This window comes from Puntigrus tetrazona, chromosome 8, assembly GCF_018831695.1.
Source record: "Puntigrus tetrazona isolate hp1 chromosome 8, ASM1883169v1, whole genome shotgun sequence".
Lineage (NCBI taxonomy): Eukaryota > Metazoa > Chordata > Actinopteri > Cypriniformes > Cyprinidae > Puntigrus > Puntigrus tetrazona.
Genome location: NC_056706.1, coordinates 22,643,671 through 22,659,906, shown reverse-complemented (window position 1 = coordinate 22,659,906; position 16,236 = coordinate 22,643,671). Strand labels below are relative to the sequence as shown.

Below are 16,236 nucleotides of genomic sequence, written 5' to 3'. Positions count from 1 at the left end.
TACAATTTAATGTTTTCTATTGTAATATATTTTAAAATTCTTGTACATATATATTTTTTAATATATTTACTGCAGTCTTCAGTGTAAAATGATCCTTCAGGTATCCATTCTAATAAATTAATTTGCTGCTATTTTTGAGCTAAATATATATAATATATATATATATATATATATATATATATATATATATATATATATATATATATATATATGGGTTTTTGCTAAATAAAATCATTAATTTAAATATAAAGAAACAATATAAAATATAAATAATAATCAAAATATAGGTAAATAAAAAGAAAGCTTTAAGAAAAATATAAAAGGTGCTCAATAATAAACAAGATGTATTTGCTTTCATTAAGTTTGTTAATTTCCAAATGTGTAGACTAAATTTCTACTATATCTATAATAATCTTTTCATTTGCATTTATGCATTTTATTTTGCACATTTAGTTCCATCTACTAAATGTCTCCCTCTTCTGGTCTTGAAAGGCATCAACCACGTCTGTCTGTCTGTCATTTTAACCAAACCTCAGTATGATTCACAAACCTCAATGTTATCCCCTCTAGCAGTGAAATAACATGCATAAATGAAGTGTTAGATGTAAGAAGTTCATAAAAAAAAAGCACACTGGAGCATTAAATGTCATCACTCGTCATTCTCTAACATGATTTTATTTTGCAATATCAGATCATATAATGAGGGAGAGAAAGAAAGCTACACGGACCTTCATGTACAGGCAGAGAGAGACAGAGACGGCATCGAAACACCGTTTCAGTCTGAACAAAAAGCCAAAAAGCGTGTGGAAATGAACTCTGAGCGATAGAGAAACCAAACATCAAGCACCGAAGCACCCATGATGACGTTCGGCGTCAGTAATACACACGTGCTTTAGATTAGAAATAAAAGAAAATAAATCTTGTGCTTGTTCACCTGTACGTTCTCTCCCTGTACCGGTTTCATCTATCTATCAAACTCTATTAGTAGTGGGTCGACACAATACTTTTATGCTATTTAATCTTTGTGTTCTCACGAACCTCGAAAGAAAGTTTCACACGAATAAAAAAAAAGAAAAGCACACGTTCAGGAGGAGGTTTGAGGTGGGGGATGAGGTGTAGTGGTCATCCGGGGGTTAAAAACACCACTACAATAAACGAAAACCGAACGAACGTGGAGACTACAAGTGAAGTCACAAAAAAGCAACAGTTAAATCCACAATACAGTACATCTACGTATTTAAATAGAATTCATATTTACACCACACAGACAAACACATTCAGTATAATATGACTATAATTCATATATAATTCATTCAAACGGCTCCCTGTATGCAACGTGTACATCATAGGTTTCATTCATTTTTTTTTTTGGTAGCATATTCAAGTTTTTGCTCGTCGTAATAGGATGGATGATCTCCCGCTGGATTAGACGTGATGGACTTTATGACCTCTTCCTGGGTCCGAAGCGCTTTCCCTCGGCTGTGATTTAGCATCAACCCTAAATGTGCTTTTCGCCCTCACCCACCCCTTCCCTTTAAACCCCGTGCTCGTGAAGAAAGACTAAAGAGAGAGGAAACATACAGTAGCTAGTCGTTTCCACGCTGGCTGATCACGTGACCGTCCTCCCGCCGTGATCTGTGAAACAGACAGATGTTTGAATGTTTGCGGTTTTCATTCGTGAAACTGCGTAAAAAAAAGGTCAAACTACGGCGTGCAAACAGGTAAAATGCGAACAGCACAAAATGTTAAATATATTCAAATAGAACCTGTTACTTTAAATTGGAATAAATGAATGCTGTTAAATGCTTAATGGTGGTTCATTGCATTCAAAATAAATGTTTTTGTTTACATAATATATGTGTGCATAATGTGCATTTTTATTATGTATATATAAATACACACACATACAGTATATGTTTTGGAAATGTTGCATACATATTAATTTTTATATTTATATTTATATATACATATATATATATATATATATATATATATATATATATATATATATATATATATATATATATATATATATATATATATATATATATATATATATATATATAATACAACATATTTTCCTTAAATATATACATGCATGTGTTTGTATTTATATATACATAAATACACACACACACACACACATATATATATATATATATATATATATGTGATTCATAGCAATTTATATAAATCGCTATATATATATATATATAAACATTAATATAAACCTAAAATGTATGCGTATTTATATTTAAAGAGCAAGAGAGTCTCTCATAACATGCAGACTCGACGCGCTACACGTTAATGAGTTTCTTTTGAATCCTTCCGCTTTTAAGATCTGCCGGCCTATCCGGTAATGGGCGGGGCTAATGCGCCAGCGACAATTTCATTGGCTGGCGCTCACCTATTATCGTCCCTGTTTTAAAATTCAGCAAATCAGTTCGAGCGAATGCTGACTACGTGATTAATATTCATGAACCCAGCAGCTCATTAATCCCCAGTACGTTTTATATTATTATTAGTAGTATAATTTGTAGTAGATTTGTTATACTAACACTTAATGATGAACAAGCACCTCCACCGGTCAACATGACAAATACGCATGCATACTTGGCAAAGTATCATCATATAATGCTAAATTATATTTATAATTCTTGACTGACTGCTGCTTTATGTCAGTAGCTAAATAGTGTAGATGAATGTACAGTGGTTTATAATAATAATAATTTATTATATTTTGCGTTTAATTCATTAATTTAACATATTGGGAGCATCCAAGTTTGCTATTTGAATTTAACTTTTTTTAAGTAACACAATAGTTATTTACCTGGTAGCTGGTTACTTAAAAATTTTGTTACTAACTTGGTTAGTGCCCAACACTGCACAGAACGTGACAATTATGTAAAAAAAAAAAAAAAAAAAAAAAAAAAAAGGTGTATAAAAGCCGTGCTTGTGTTGTGGTTCAGGGCTCGTTCACTCACCAGTGCAGAGCTGGAGCTCACATCTCATTGGAGAAGGAGGTGGGCTCACCCTGGCCGTACTGATTATAGCCTCCGCCTTCATATCCTCCGCCCTGCTGGCCGTAGTCGGGCTGATACCCGCCCTGAGAGCTGGCGTAAGGGTCCTGGCCATAACCCTCTTGTCCATAGCCTAGAAAAATACATTTAAAGGAGAATATAGTGTACAGTATAAATATACTACCACCTATATAAGCTGAACTAATGCTCACCCTGGCCGAAGGAGTCTGGTGCTGGCTGCTTCTCTCCTGAAGGCATGTAAGTGCCAGCAAAAGCTGCAAGCCAACCGGTTTCCTTGAAGACGAACCACAGGTTCCCTGCCCACAGGACCACATTACAGAAGCCAAACGCCTGCGGGAAGAGCACGTATCAGACAAACTCTTACTTTTGTCTACTCGACTACATCTTCACCCTGCTTCACCTGACGAAGCCGCTGACCGTTGCGTTAGGCTAAACATTTTATCACTGGATGTTATCATGCTTTGTTCTGTTTTGACAGCAAATGCGTTTTTTTGGCATTAAAAATTAACATTGTGAAGTGAAAAACATGCCTTTCTTTAATTGAACATTTATTTACGAACGAATCAACACCATGAATCAAAGTTGAATTAATTTCTATACTTTATAGTGTAATTTATATACTATAATGATAGTAATTATAGCAGTTATTAATATTTTTAATCATTTCTATATTTCATTATGATTTTAGTGTAAATATACGTACATGCTTTTGTCAGTTTAGAAGTTATTTTTAAATATTTAATGTAGCTTTTTTTTTTTTTTTTTTTTTTGCTAGTTTTTTAGCTTTCATAAATTGTTCATTTTAATACTTCGTATTTATTCTCACTTCATTTCAATAACGTAAAACAATAGTTTTAGTTTTCAATAACACCACCGATCACTATTAGATTTAGCAAACTGAATGAATAGATGCTGTTTCAAAGCATTTCTAACATGGATCGATTATTTAGCACGAAATGTTGTAACATCTTAATCCCATTTCAATGCTGAAATTCTGTAACATTCTAGCTAGGGTTTGTATACAGCAGTGCATAATGCAGCTAAATTATCAGAGCATAATTAAATGATCATCCTGGAGTCACATCATCTTGTCATTCTTCATTTGCATAATGCTGAACCTGAGTCATTGTCAATTTCTAGAAACACATTTAAAAGGGTCATCGGATGAAAAAACACCCTTTTACCCTGTTAAAAAGGAGCTCTGTTTTCAGCAATTCATTTTAGTGCATGTCCCTTTAAATGCTAATGAGCTCTGCTGACTCCGCCCCTCTCTTCTGTGGGGCGACGAGCCATTCGCTTTTTACTTTAGCCACTGAACTCGCTAACTAGCTCGTTATTAGAAAAGGTAAAGATTCACAAATTAACCTTGAAGTTGGATCACGAATGATTCGTCGACGTTTTTAGGAAGACTGAGCAGTTCAACAAAAGTAATCCGCTTTCAGCAGCTCATACGTCATGAGTGAATGACGACTGCTATGTTCATTACGACATCCAATAAACAAAACACATGACAGCTCACTCGGGGCGGGTCTAAGCTAAGACGCTCGTGTCAGTCAACAGTCGTGGGCGGGGCCTGGGTCTGTGTGACATCACACCGACAGGCATCTGAGAATGGCTTGATACGAGATTAAACAAGAAGCGTTAGTGCGTCTGTACCCACCACGGAAGTGTTTAGGCCAGACATCACGGGCTCGTGGAGTTCTTTGCAGCGGTTTTCCTCGCGGTCGCACGCAGGGATGAGGTTGATGACCTCATCGGGGTCAGTGGCCCTCTTCACATCCGAGAGGCCTTTGGCCCACGCCGCCGAACTCACCAACCACATAAAGGTAAAAATAGCCGTCACCACGAAATCCTGCGAAACGACAAAACACGATTTCAATACAGACTTTCTAATAATTTGTGTGCAGACAGCTCGCTTGTTGGCAGAGGCTAATTACACTAACTCCGCCCACCAACCCGTGATTGGGATAGTCATCATTACAAAAGACGGTCACGTGGGTTCCAGTCCGACTGGAGGTGTAGGGAGGGCTTTATTGTCCCAATAAGGGTGTTAACCATGCATCTGTTTAATCATTTGAAAAAAAAATTACATTTACACTTAATAGGTCGCATTCTGTTTTATAATGTACTTCAATGACGAGGTGCAGATAATTGCCACTTGCGATAAGTAGTATGCTACTATTTTCTGCTATTTATGCTATAAATGCTGCGATTTTCCATTTGTGTAAATAGAATCCATTGCTGTTTGCACTTTTTGTAAATAGCATCTATGCTAAGAAAATATTCTATTTTTATTAGTGTGAATACGCACAAAAAAATTTCAACTCGAAATAACTTGTTACCACCCAGCCTAAAACCTTTTTGGTTAGTCATCCAAAATATTTTAGTTGTCACTTAAAGTAACAAAATATTTTTAGGCAGCAGGGTGAGTTATTTCAAGCTGACGTTTTTTAACAGGAAGCCTCTAATTTCTATTTACGTGCAAATACCCGCTGCCTTATTTCTTTTTTTACCTTATTATTTTAAATACTATATTTTTACTACCATTCTGTTATGCTGTGACATTTCCCCTGTTAAAAATAATCTTTCTGAAATAATATGCAAAGAGAAAGACATTTTTAACCTCATGGCTCCAACAAAAGTAAGCTTTTCTTACAGTCTTTCTCCGTAGTTCCTTATTATTGCACTTTCATCAAGCTCAATAGTAAAAAAAAATTTCCCTTAATTATTATGTGAAATAGTAATAGTAATGAGTTTATTATAGAATTTTATCTTATAAAACCATAAGAATATTGGCTGTAAATGATCTAGTGGGTGCAGTGACATTTGTCAGTTAAGGCTGGTCGTCTCTTAACATTATATTTTGAATGAATTTTAAATGTTGACAAAACATATAAAAAAGAAATATCACGGGTTATTACAACTGCTGGTGACAGTAATGATCAATAGATGCTCTGCTGTGAACGGGTGCCGTCATTATGAGAGCCACAGCGGATGTATCGTTAACATTAACTAACAGGACATTGTAAAATGTGACTAAATAGTAACTGAAACAAGAAGACTCACAGCCTGAGCTCCTTTGTTTCCCTCGCGGTATTTCTCCATGAGGAAGAGGTACACAGAAATGGCTGCCATTGAATAAAGGAAGGAAAAGACACCAATGGTGACAAAGAACTCAGCGGAGGAAGAGTTGTTTCCCACCAGAAACAGACGTTCAGGCTCCGGCCCTTTACACGTAGGGGCATCAAACCATACCTGGTGCAGTCTGTGGAGAAAAACACCTGCCACATGTTACACTCCCTTCACCAGACTCAAGCTAATTCACTAGAATAAAGTTTAAAAGCAGTACGTCTATATAATGGATGAATCAGCATTCATTATTGCATTAATTACTATATTAGTTTAAGCAATTATTATCAAATTATTATAGTAAATAAATAACAATTCATCAAATCGTCAAAGTTGTCCTAAAACAAGAATGCATTTTGGTTTTAGGACAATTTTAATGATGGGTTTTGATCCACTTTAAATGTTAAATACTGTTCATTTTACTGTTTAGATTTTTTTATGATGCATTATATTTTTATCGACGCACCAATTCACATTTACAGCTCTTCATGCGCAGGGTAAAATTTTCGCATTGGTCTGAACAAAGATTTTTTGGATTGGAAGTGCGCGTTCATTCTCTGCCAGCAGAATGGCAGAAATTATATATATATATATATATATATATATATATATATATATATATATATATATATATATATAAAACGCATCTATAATCTAGTTACATAGTATAATAAAGAACTGGCTGAACAGAGTGGATCAAATACATCATCTACAGAATGGAGAGAAAAAGACTGTGGATATTAATTTAGGCCTTCTGTGCCGTGATCTGATTGGACGGGAACGGCGGTGGGACACTGACCTGAACGGGTAGCCGAACTCAACCTCAATGTTCAGGTCGCTCTCTGAGCGGTTCTTACACTCCACGCTCATACGAAACACTCCAGAGTAACCGCCGCAGGTGGAGAACGCAAAGATGGCAAAGAACTGAGGAGGAGGAAGACGGAGAGTCACGGAAAGATCCCGCACAATAAATCTACATAACATCAAACATCACCGTTTTAGCAAGCGAGATAAGCGTAAATGTATTTAAATGATATATTTAAAGGGTCGCTTCACCCCAAAACGAACATTTTGTCATCAGTCGCTTACCCCCACGTCGTTCCCAAAGCTTTGTTTGTCTTCTGAACGCAATTTAAGATATTTTTGATTTTAAAAACCGGGAGATTTGGCAGATGGACTGATGATGTCTTTCATACTCTTCTGCACCTTGACAGTGTTCATTATGTTTGGGACAGTCACAAGCCTCTCGGTTTTCATCCAAAATATCTTAAACTGTGTTTTGAAGAGTTTTACAGGTTTAGAACGACATGAGGGTAAGTAAGATTTTCAAAGGGTGGGGTGGGCCTTTAATAAAAAAAATAAGGTTTTACTCGTAAAATTTGAAATGAATAAAAAGAAAGGAGATAAAATATGATATAAAGAGAAAACACGGAAGTGAGCGAGTGATTTTATGAGAGGATTCACCATCTGCCGTATCAAGCCGCACACTCGTGCAAAGAGTTGCACCTGTTGTCATGGATACTTAGCAAATGAGATGAGGCGACGAACATGAGGCGCTAACGAATTATCACAATAATGTTAGTGAACTGACTGGAATTAAGGCAGTAATTACAGAAGACAGAGCGTTAGCCAATGTACCGAAGTCACAACGGTGCAGGCATGTGCTCACACACACACACACACACACACACACACACACACACACACACACACACACACACACACAGATTAGTTGGTCAGAGTATTTTTACCACACCCTCCCTTCACTGCAGGAAGATCCGATTGAATAGAAAATCCGGCTATTAATCTTACTGAGGTGCTTCACCATCTGTCACCACACACGCTGTGCCCATCTACTATATGTCACTCACACACACACACACGCGCACACAAACACACACATAAGCTCTGTTCCAAAACCTAGTGAGCTTCCTCACAGTCTCCACCGGCAGCATCCAAAATAATCAGGAACGTGATATGCCGAAAACAGCTCTCTTATTTAGTTTATTATACATGGCGTATCCATTGTATTTTTTTCCTTTAATGCGCGAGCCTTCCACATCTCTTCTCTGATGATGTGTTTATTGGCACAAGAGCGAGACAAAAAACCTCCTCCCTCAGCAACCGGTCAATCCCAGGAGACTGCAGCAATAGAGTGCATTAGTGCCCGCCTACTTTGTGTTTGTTTTGGGTTTTTTTTTAGCAGTGCTGGTTCCAGAAGTATTATTTTTCCATCCATTATTCCCATGACATTCCCAATCATTTGATCCAAAAAATATTTGAAATCAGACAAAGGTACAAGACTGTGTACTTAACAGCTTTAGTGAGAGAATAAACTACAATGCAAAATGACAAGATCAAATGAAACGCGTCAGAAAAATATTGATTATATTAAAAAAATATATTCTTTTAAATTAATTGCAATATATGTACATGCACGATTTTGACTCAGTGACCTTCTGATGCTTCATGGCAATGGGCGGAGCTAAAGGGCTCGCTCTGCTGCGACTCTGATTGGTGGAATGTTCTGTGCAGAGTCATGGGTAATGTAGTTTTTTTTGTTTTGTTTTTTTTACTATGAATTCTGCTATTAAACACTTATTATTTTAAAATAATATTAATAAATGTTGAAGGTGGGTCACATGTTGGCTAGTAAGTAAATAAGGTGATTTTTAATCATACTGCAATTATATTGATTATTGATTTTGCTTTTGCATCAATAAAGGCCCAGGGCTTCTACATTATTCCTCAAAAATCAAACGAGGATCGAAACATCCGATGGGAATTTCAGATCCAGTAGGATCTTGTTTGATTTCTACAATGTTGTGTGAACTCTGCTTGGTTTGTATTAAACAGCGTCTTGCAGAAGAGTTACCAGAAATCCCAGAAAGAGATATTGGAAGTGTTCAAATCCCCACAGACTTTCTTTCAATTCTTTCTGATACACGGATATTTCATCCAGCGGGTTCAGTCAGGAATTATGTGTTCCCATTTAGGACATCTGGGCTTTTTTTACTGTAATGCTATAAGAAAATTGACATTATGATCATGTAGAATTGGTTCTAAATTGGGACGGGAGCCTTCCTTTAGGATTTTCAACTAATTATAATAATTTTTTTTATCACGTTTAAATAACAGTAGCTCATTTAATGGGAGCTGAATTTGTAAATGCATCCGAACCAAGCCTCATTTCAACTACAGGCATAATTCTGCAATTTTTGACAGAGTTTTGCTGGAAAGAGCCAGGACCATATGTTTACTGAGGATTCATGCCAGCTCTGGTCTCCAAATTTCTGAGCAATTAATTATTTTAGGCTTTAAACGGAAATATAATCAACGCTGGCCATAAACACATGGCATCTCACAGTGATCCAAAGGACCCAGGTTTTAACCCAGCAGAATTTCAGATTTGAACTGAATTCAATTATTATTATCAATGATGTATCAATGCAAAATACGTATTTTACATCGTGCGCAAACACACGCAGGTGAGAAGTGCAGATGAATAATAACAGACAGCTTTGATTTGCTGGATCTCTTGACTGGTTCCTCTCCGAGCGAGGGTTACGTGAGCAGCAGTGACTGTTCACAGCCTCCCACACAAGCTGTGCACAATAGCATGCCGCGCGTGTTGTGTTTACTGCCAGCTAGAATTAAGATTTGCAATTCGTGTAAGAAAAGACCGGCGCTTTTGGTAGGATTACAGCTTTACAAAGTCGCAAACGTAAGGTATTCTACAGCTTTGTAGAAGGAAATTATGTGAAAAAAATAAAAAAAATAAAAAACAACACCATGCAAAGTCTTCAGTTACTCACCCATTGTAAGATTTTAATGAACCCTAAAGGCTGTTTGATGATTGTGAACTGTCCAGTGGCGACCAGCTGAAAAATAAACACATAAATAATATTAGCAACATAAAGTACATATATATATATATATATATATATATATATATATATATATATATATATATACATGTATATATATATATATATATATACTGATGTTTTCAGGCACTTAAGCGCATGTTAACTGCAAGTAAAATTGTATTTTAAATATAATAACTACAATAAGAGTGTTATTTAATGTTATACTGACAAGCATTTGCGTTAAACTAAAATATACTTTCAGACTGTTTCTATCGAAAACGACTATACCACGAATTTAAATATATTTCTACTTACAGATTTGTAATGAAGACACTACAGTTAAAATGATAATCAAGTACTGCACATGTCAAAGCACACCGATTACAGTACACGATTATCATTTTAACTGGAGGGTTATTTCCTTTTAAATTTTAAGTTAATATTTTTTTGATGTGCTAGTTAGTTAAAATGTGATTAAAATGTACTTTAAAGTAAACGCTTAATTTGACATTATTACAATGTCATATATATAATATATATATATATATATATATATATATATATATATATATATATATATATATATATATATATATATTATATATTTTTTTTTTTTTTTTTTTTTTTCAGCTTCTATTATTCTAACGAGCACGCGGTGACAAATTTCGGTGGGTAATGCAGGTATGTTGCATTTGGCTTCTTTCTCTCTCTTGAAAAAAAAAAAATACACTGTAATAACCTGACCGTCCCTGCTGACGTCAGTGATGACGACAGAGCGGCCGGAGCGCAGCGCACGCGAGAGGAGAGGGAGACTTTGCAAGCATTAGAATTAGTCAAAGCTGCTTATCTCAACGTTTCCTTTATGAAAGTGCAACTGGCGAGCATTTACAGGCTACAGGCCGATATATTTGACTCGCATAGCGGGCGTAAGGCCAGAGAGCACGCGACTGAATGCGGCACGCTGCAGACTGCGTCGCACTGTCATCTCTCACCTTGCTCTTTAATGCAAACCATATGCCATCTACTGTAACCTGGCGTGTGATACACATGTTCTGTTATGATGTGATGACTGACAAACACTGACTGAATAAATACTATTCTGAAGTCCGAGCGAATCGTTTGTGCGAATCGGTTCTCTCGGACGGTTTGGCTCTATGAACTAGTTCACCGAATCGTTTGTGGCGTCGCTCAAAATTAGCGTTTTAAGTGAAATTCTTTGGCTGTATAGATTGACTACTGTTCCATCGTGTCGCTTCCACACAGCTTTAATCCGTAAATTATTCCCGTCACAGTCGAGCGGTTTACGAACTCAAGGGAATCGGTTCGATCGAATCACTAAAAAGACCCGGTTAAAAAAAACAGATTCGCTCGCGAATTGGACATCAGTGCGAATACACATAAATAGCCCGCAGACGGTTCTCGTCCTTTAACGCCTCATCTCACAGATGCATCGTGAAAACAAAAACACTGGGCTATTTGAACAGCCAGTCCGGTCTACGTGAACCACATAGCATCCCGTTTAAAATAGTTGCGCATTAGTTCCGTCGTTCTTATTAAAAAATATATCCTGCAGTATAAAATACCACCGTCGCAATGCACTGCATGAATCCTAGTGTTTACCGCTTTCGCGCGAACTGTCTTGAATTGCTAACGGGTTTCTGCTGTGTTTTTTTTGGTGGCATCCAGCAGGCATTCCCTGAAAGTCAACGAGACGTCGTGTCTAGGTATGTTCTCGTCCCATTTAAACTCCGTTATCCGTCCTGTTCAAATCAACGCCGGTCAGTCAGATATCAGCAGCCCGTTTGCCTGTGCGTCCGTGAGGAGTTTGCGGTGCATTGCAGAATTGATTTGGTGAATAGCTGTGATTGAAAGCCCTACCTGGTTGACAACATCCATCTCGGCCGCCTTTCGCTGATAAGAGGATCAGACGAGTGGAGGTAGAGCGCCGCTACATCCGGGTCACCGCAGGAGCAGCGCTCAGAAACACCGCGCACCATAATCTATCCGTCAAGTCTTGCCTCTCTGGGGACCTTTTTTTTCTTATTAGAATGAACTGTTTTGATTTTATGGGTTGAAACCAAAGAAAAACTTGAATATGCAATTAATTAGAATTAATGAAAGCAATAACTGGATAATAAAACAATAAAAGAACAATTAAAAACTAACATTTTTACATTCAGTCATTTATCACAGACGTTTTTATCCAAACAAACGAGGACAATCACTAAACGGCAATAATATGTAGGCTAGGTCTGCCTATGACAAGGCAGTACACTAATGTTTTCTTTTATGTGACCACTGAGGTCAAAGGGAACTGCCTGAAGAACTAAGAACCAAGCCACACATCTGTGGAAGAGTTCAAAAACAAATTCTGCTTCACAGGGTTACAGAAGCATGCAGTCTCCATTAATCTTAATGGAAGAAGTTTGAAGCAACCAGGACTTGATTCTAGCCTCCTGCCAAAGTGAGCAACTGATGGAGAAGGGCTTTGGTTGCTGTAGTGATTAACCCGATGGTCACTCTAGTTGAGCTTCATGATCATACGTGGAGATAGAAGAAATCTACAGAAGGACAAACAACACTGCAACACTTCATCTATTTGGGCTTTGTGGCGGTGGGGTTAGACTCAATCCTCTCCTCAGTTAAGACACATGAAAACACACTTGGAATTAGCAAAAAACCCCAAAGGACCGTCAGGCTCTGAGATATAAGATCCTCTGGTCTGATTAACCTTGATTCTAAGCATCATGTTTGAAGGAATCCAACTCTGCTCACGACCTGCAGAGTACCATCCCAAAAGTGCTGGTGTCAGCCTCGTGCTGTGGGGTTGTTTTTCAGCCGCAGGGACGGAGAGACTCATCACAGTAGACAGGAAACTGCAGCAAAATATAGAGATATCTTTTAAAGCAGAAACTCAGACTGGACAGAACAGGACAATGACCCTAAGCACACAGCAAGAGCGGTTTATGGACAACTCTGTGAATGTCCCTGAGCGGCCCAGCCACAGCCGGGGATTGAACCCAATCAAACATTTCTGGAGAAACCCGAACATGTGCATCTGTCCGAATCCATCCTGACAGAGCTTGAGAGGAGAAGAGCGGCAGATAAATGTCAAATTACCGATGAGCAAAGATAGTCGCGTCAAACAAAAGACTTGAGACTGTAAAGATGCTTCAGTGAAATATGTCATTAAGGGTATGAATACTTATGCAATGCACTTATTTCAGGTAATTTTTTATATATATTCAAAAGTTTTGACAGTTCTGTTTTTGTTTTGTCAGTATGATGTAATAGATTGATGTAAGAGGGGTACTGTCATTTTTGATTTAAAAATGAATCAAAAAATATTAAATATTAGTTTTGGCCATTCATTTATACAACCAAATACCATACGTGAGTCTGTGAAAACCACAAAACAGATATGTAAAGAAACGGTGACGCACATGCGCTGTGTTAAATCTACAGGAAGAGTAAGAGCTTCTGGCCAGGCAAACACTTCGGTTTTGACAGCGTCGCAAAACTTTTCATAAACTTAAAAGGAACAAAAAAACATTTCCCTTTTTTTGTGCAATCTTTGCCTAAACATGCCTTCTGTCCAAAACCGAGAGAAAAGCGTCTCCTGTCAAAAATCGTTCTCCGAAGATTATTGCTTACAGTCTGTTATCTTCGTATCATGAATCACACTTTGAGAGGCACGAAACAAAACCAAGCGCATTTATATACGTATTAATTCCAATCCACAGAGTTTACAGCAGTCGGATCTTGCTCCATTTGGCACATTTATTTCAGTTTCTCTCCTCTTCTTGATACATAAAAAATATCTACTCTTCACCTCAATCTTGGTCAAAAACAGAAATAAATACGAAGCTTTGTTAGAGACTTGTCCTTCCTTGAAAATAAACTGGAGGATGAAGTTCAAGCACCATCTGCACGGCCCAGCAGAGGTCAAAGAGACACCGTCAAAAACAGTCAAAATTATGAAGGCACAGATGGTAAAGAGCTCCAGTTGCTTTAGTAAAGCTGGGATTTAGAGCTGATGACCAGAAGATGTGTCTTTGAGGACGAGGGCCTATGATGAGCAGTCACTCGCTCACCAATATCATTTCACGTCTTTTTTAATATACAGCTTAATTCATAGTTGTTGATCAAAGCCTGAGATCTGTTTGATTGCAAATGGTTAATATTTTTTGCCAGGAATTATTAATTAAACTTACTTGTGTAGTCTTGGGTCTCCTACAGCAATCAGCGCAATGATGTTCAATAACAGTGACAGGCGTGACATGAAATCAACAACTGAGCGTAATTCAGATTTCAACAGATTCCTAATTCAAGAATTCCACGAGCGTTGCTATTGTGTAAAAACAATAAGCTATATACAATGCAGAACATTTTTACTTTTTGAAAAGCCATCAGCTTAACTGGGCTGAACAGGTTGTAGTCCACCTGGTCTCAAAAAAATATAATATATATATATATATATATATATATATATATATATATATATATATATATATATATATATATATATATATATATATATATATATATATATATAAATACCTTCCTTGCACTTTTTGTCTGGAGGATGAAACCAATCATCTATGAGAACCCATAGATATAAAGTGGGATATAACGTTCAAAAGCATCAGTTTTCAAATCTACCATCATATTAATATTGTTTTGAAGTCATAGCATGATATACTTCTAGTAATTGTGCAGATATGACCCTGTTGATTACTGTTAATATGTGTGAGAAGGAATGTCGGAGTTTTACTGCCTCTAGTGTTGATTTCTTTTGGAAACTGAAGTGATATGTACTTGCTGGCACGTATTTTGTGTCTATCCATATATATATTTGTATTGTATTACATTTTTTTCCCCTGTTCGGAATAAGCGGTTCTTCAGAAACCTTTCCACAAATGTAATTTTTGTAGGTTTAATTTTTTATTGTAGCCTATAAGTTTATGTATTTTGAGTTTGACGGAACTTGTATTTATTTACAATTTTCTACATTTGATAAGGATAGCTCTTGACTGACCATTACAAGTAATTTAGTGTGAAAGAGCTATCATAGTTCACAAAAATATCACTTATTTTGTTATTATAAGCAAGGCCAGCTCAGCTAAAAAAATAAAGCAACATAATGCATTACTTTGCATAAAAAAATATGCAAAATTTGACCTTCATTTGTTATTAAAATGTATATATATATATTATTTTATTAGTTTAATGATTCCATTTAAAAGTATTTTTCTCCAACACTGTTCAGGATTAGCTCATATCTTCACTGATCATGAGTTCATTAATTCGGTTATAGTTAGTACATGATTATGGTGAATGTTACTGAAATATGAGACATGGCTAAGATTAAATTTGAAAAATTTTGTTTGAAATTTTAAGCTATTGATGAGCCCAAAAGACAGAGATACATTAAAAGATAAACACAGAAGTGGTCTTACCATAACAAGGTGGTATAAACAGGAAAAGAATGATAAAACCATGAAAATCCCCATAAATCTAGGAAAAAATGTTAAGCTTATAAACAAATACATAACCACACACATCTAAATGATATATATATATATATATATATATCATATTTTTTCAAAATGGTTTGAGGTATTTTGAATCAAGGATCGTTCTGAAAAAAAATGGCTCTCATGGTCACTCTAATATTTATGAGTTTGGTAAAAAAAAAAAAAAAGTCCTCAGGTGGACTAATGCAATGACATTTAGATATTTCAGTGTGAATGTAACTTCTTTTGTAAATGATGTTTAAATCAAATAGAATCAGATCTCGCTCATAGACCGGATCACTGGTCTCAGTAAAACGCCGTTATCTGAGTGCATGTGTAAAAGTTATCAGGATTTTAGTGAATTTAACTGTGATGAATTCTATTTGGATGGTGCTTTGAGCCGATCAGTGTTTCTCCAGAAGAATTCTCCAGATGATGCTTACACTGCTGTACTCACATATTAAATACACAACATCTGGGTACCTTTGATCTTCCTTATTTTTATCACAGTATACACTGGAGCAATGTATACTTTGTTGCAGTGATTTTGCAAGTTTTCGCTTTTGTTGGGTGTACCATGCACATTCTTGAGATTGAGTAGTAGCGTGCATATATATATATATATATATATATATATATATATATATATATATACACACACACACACACACACACACACAC

General features: G+C 36.3%; 1 protein-coding gene across 1 annotated transcript; it reads right to left on the bottom strand.

Annotated features, from left to right (window-relative positions):
• Positions 1 to 659: 659 nt before the first annotated feature.
• Positions 660 to 12,059, bottom strand: sypb (synaptophysin b). The gene is made up of 8 exons (XM_043246068.1): positions 11,918 to 12,059; positions 9,986 to 10,051; positions 6,970 to 7,094; positions 6,108 to 6,306; positions 4,702 to 4,893; positions 3,233 to 3,371; positions 2,985 to 3,153; positions 660 to 1,635 (listed from the first exon to the last, which is right to left on the bottom strand). The coding sequence occupies exons 1-7, from the start codon at positions 11,933 to 11,935 to the stop codon at positions 3,002 to 3,004; spliced, it is 891 nt and encodes a 296-aa protein (XP_043102003.1). The 5' UTR covers positions 11,936 to 12,059; the 3' UTR covers positions 660 to 1,635; positions 2,985 to 3,001.
• Positions 12,060 to 16,236: the final 4,177 nt, after the last annotated feature.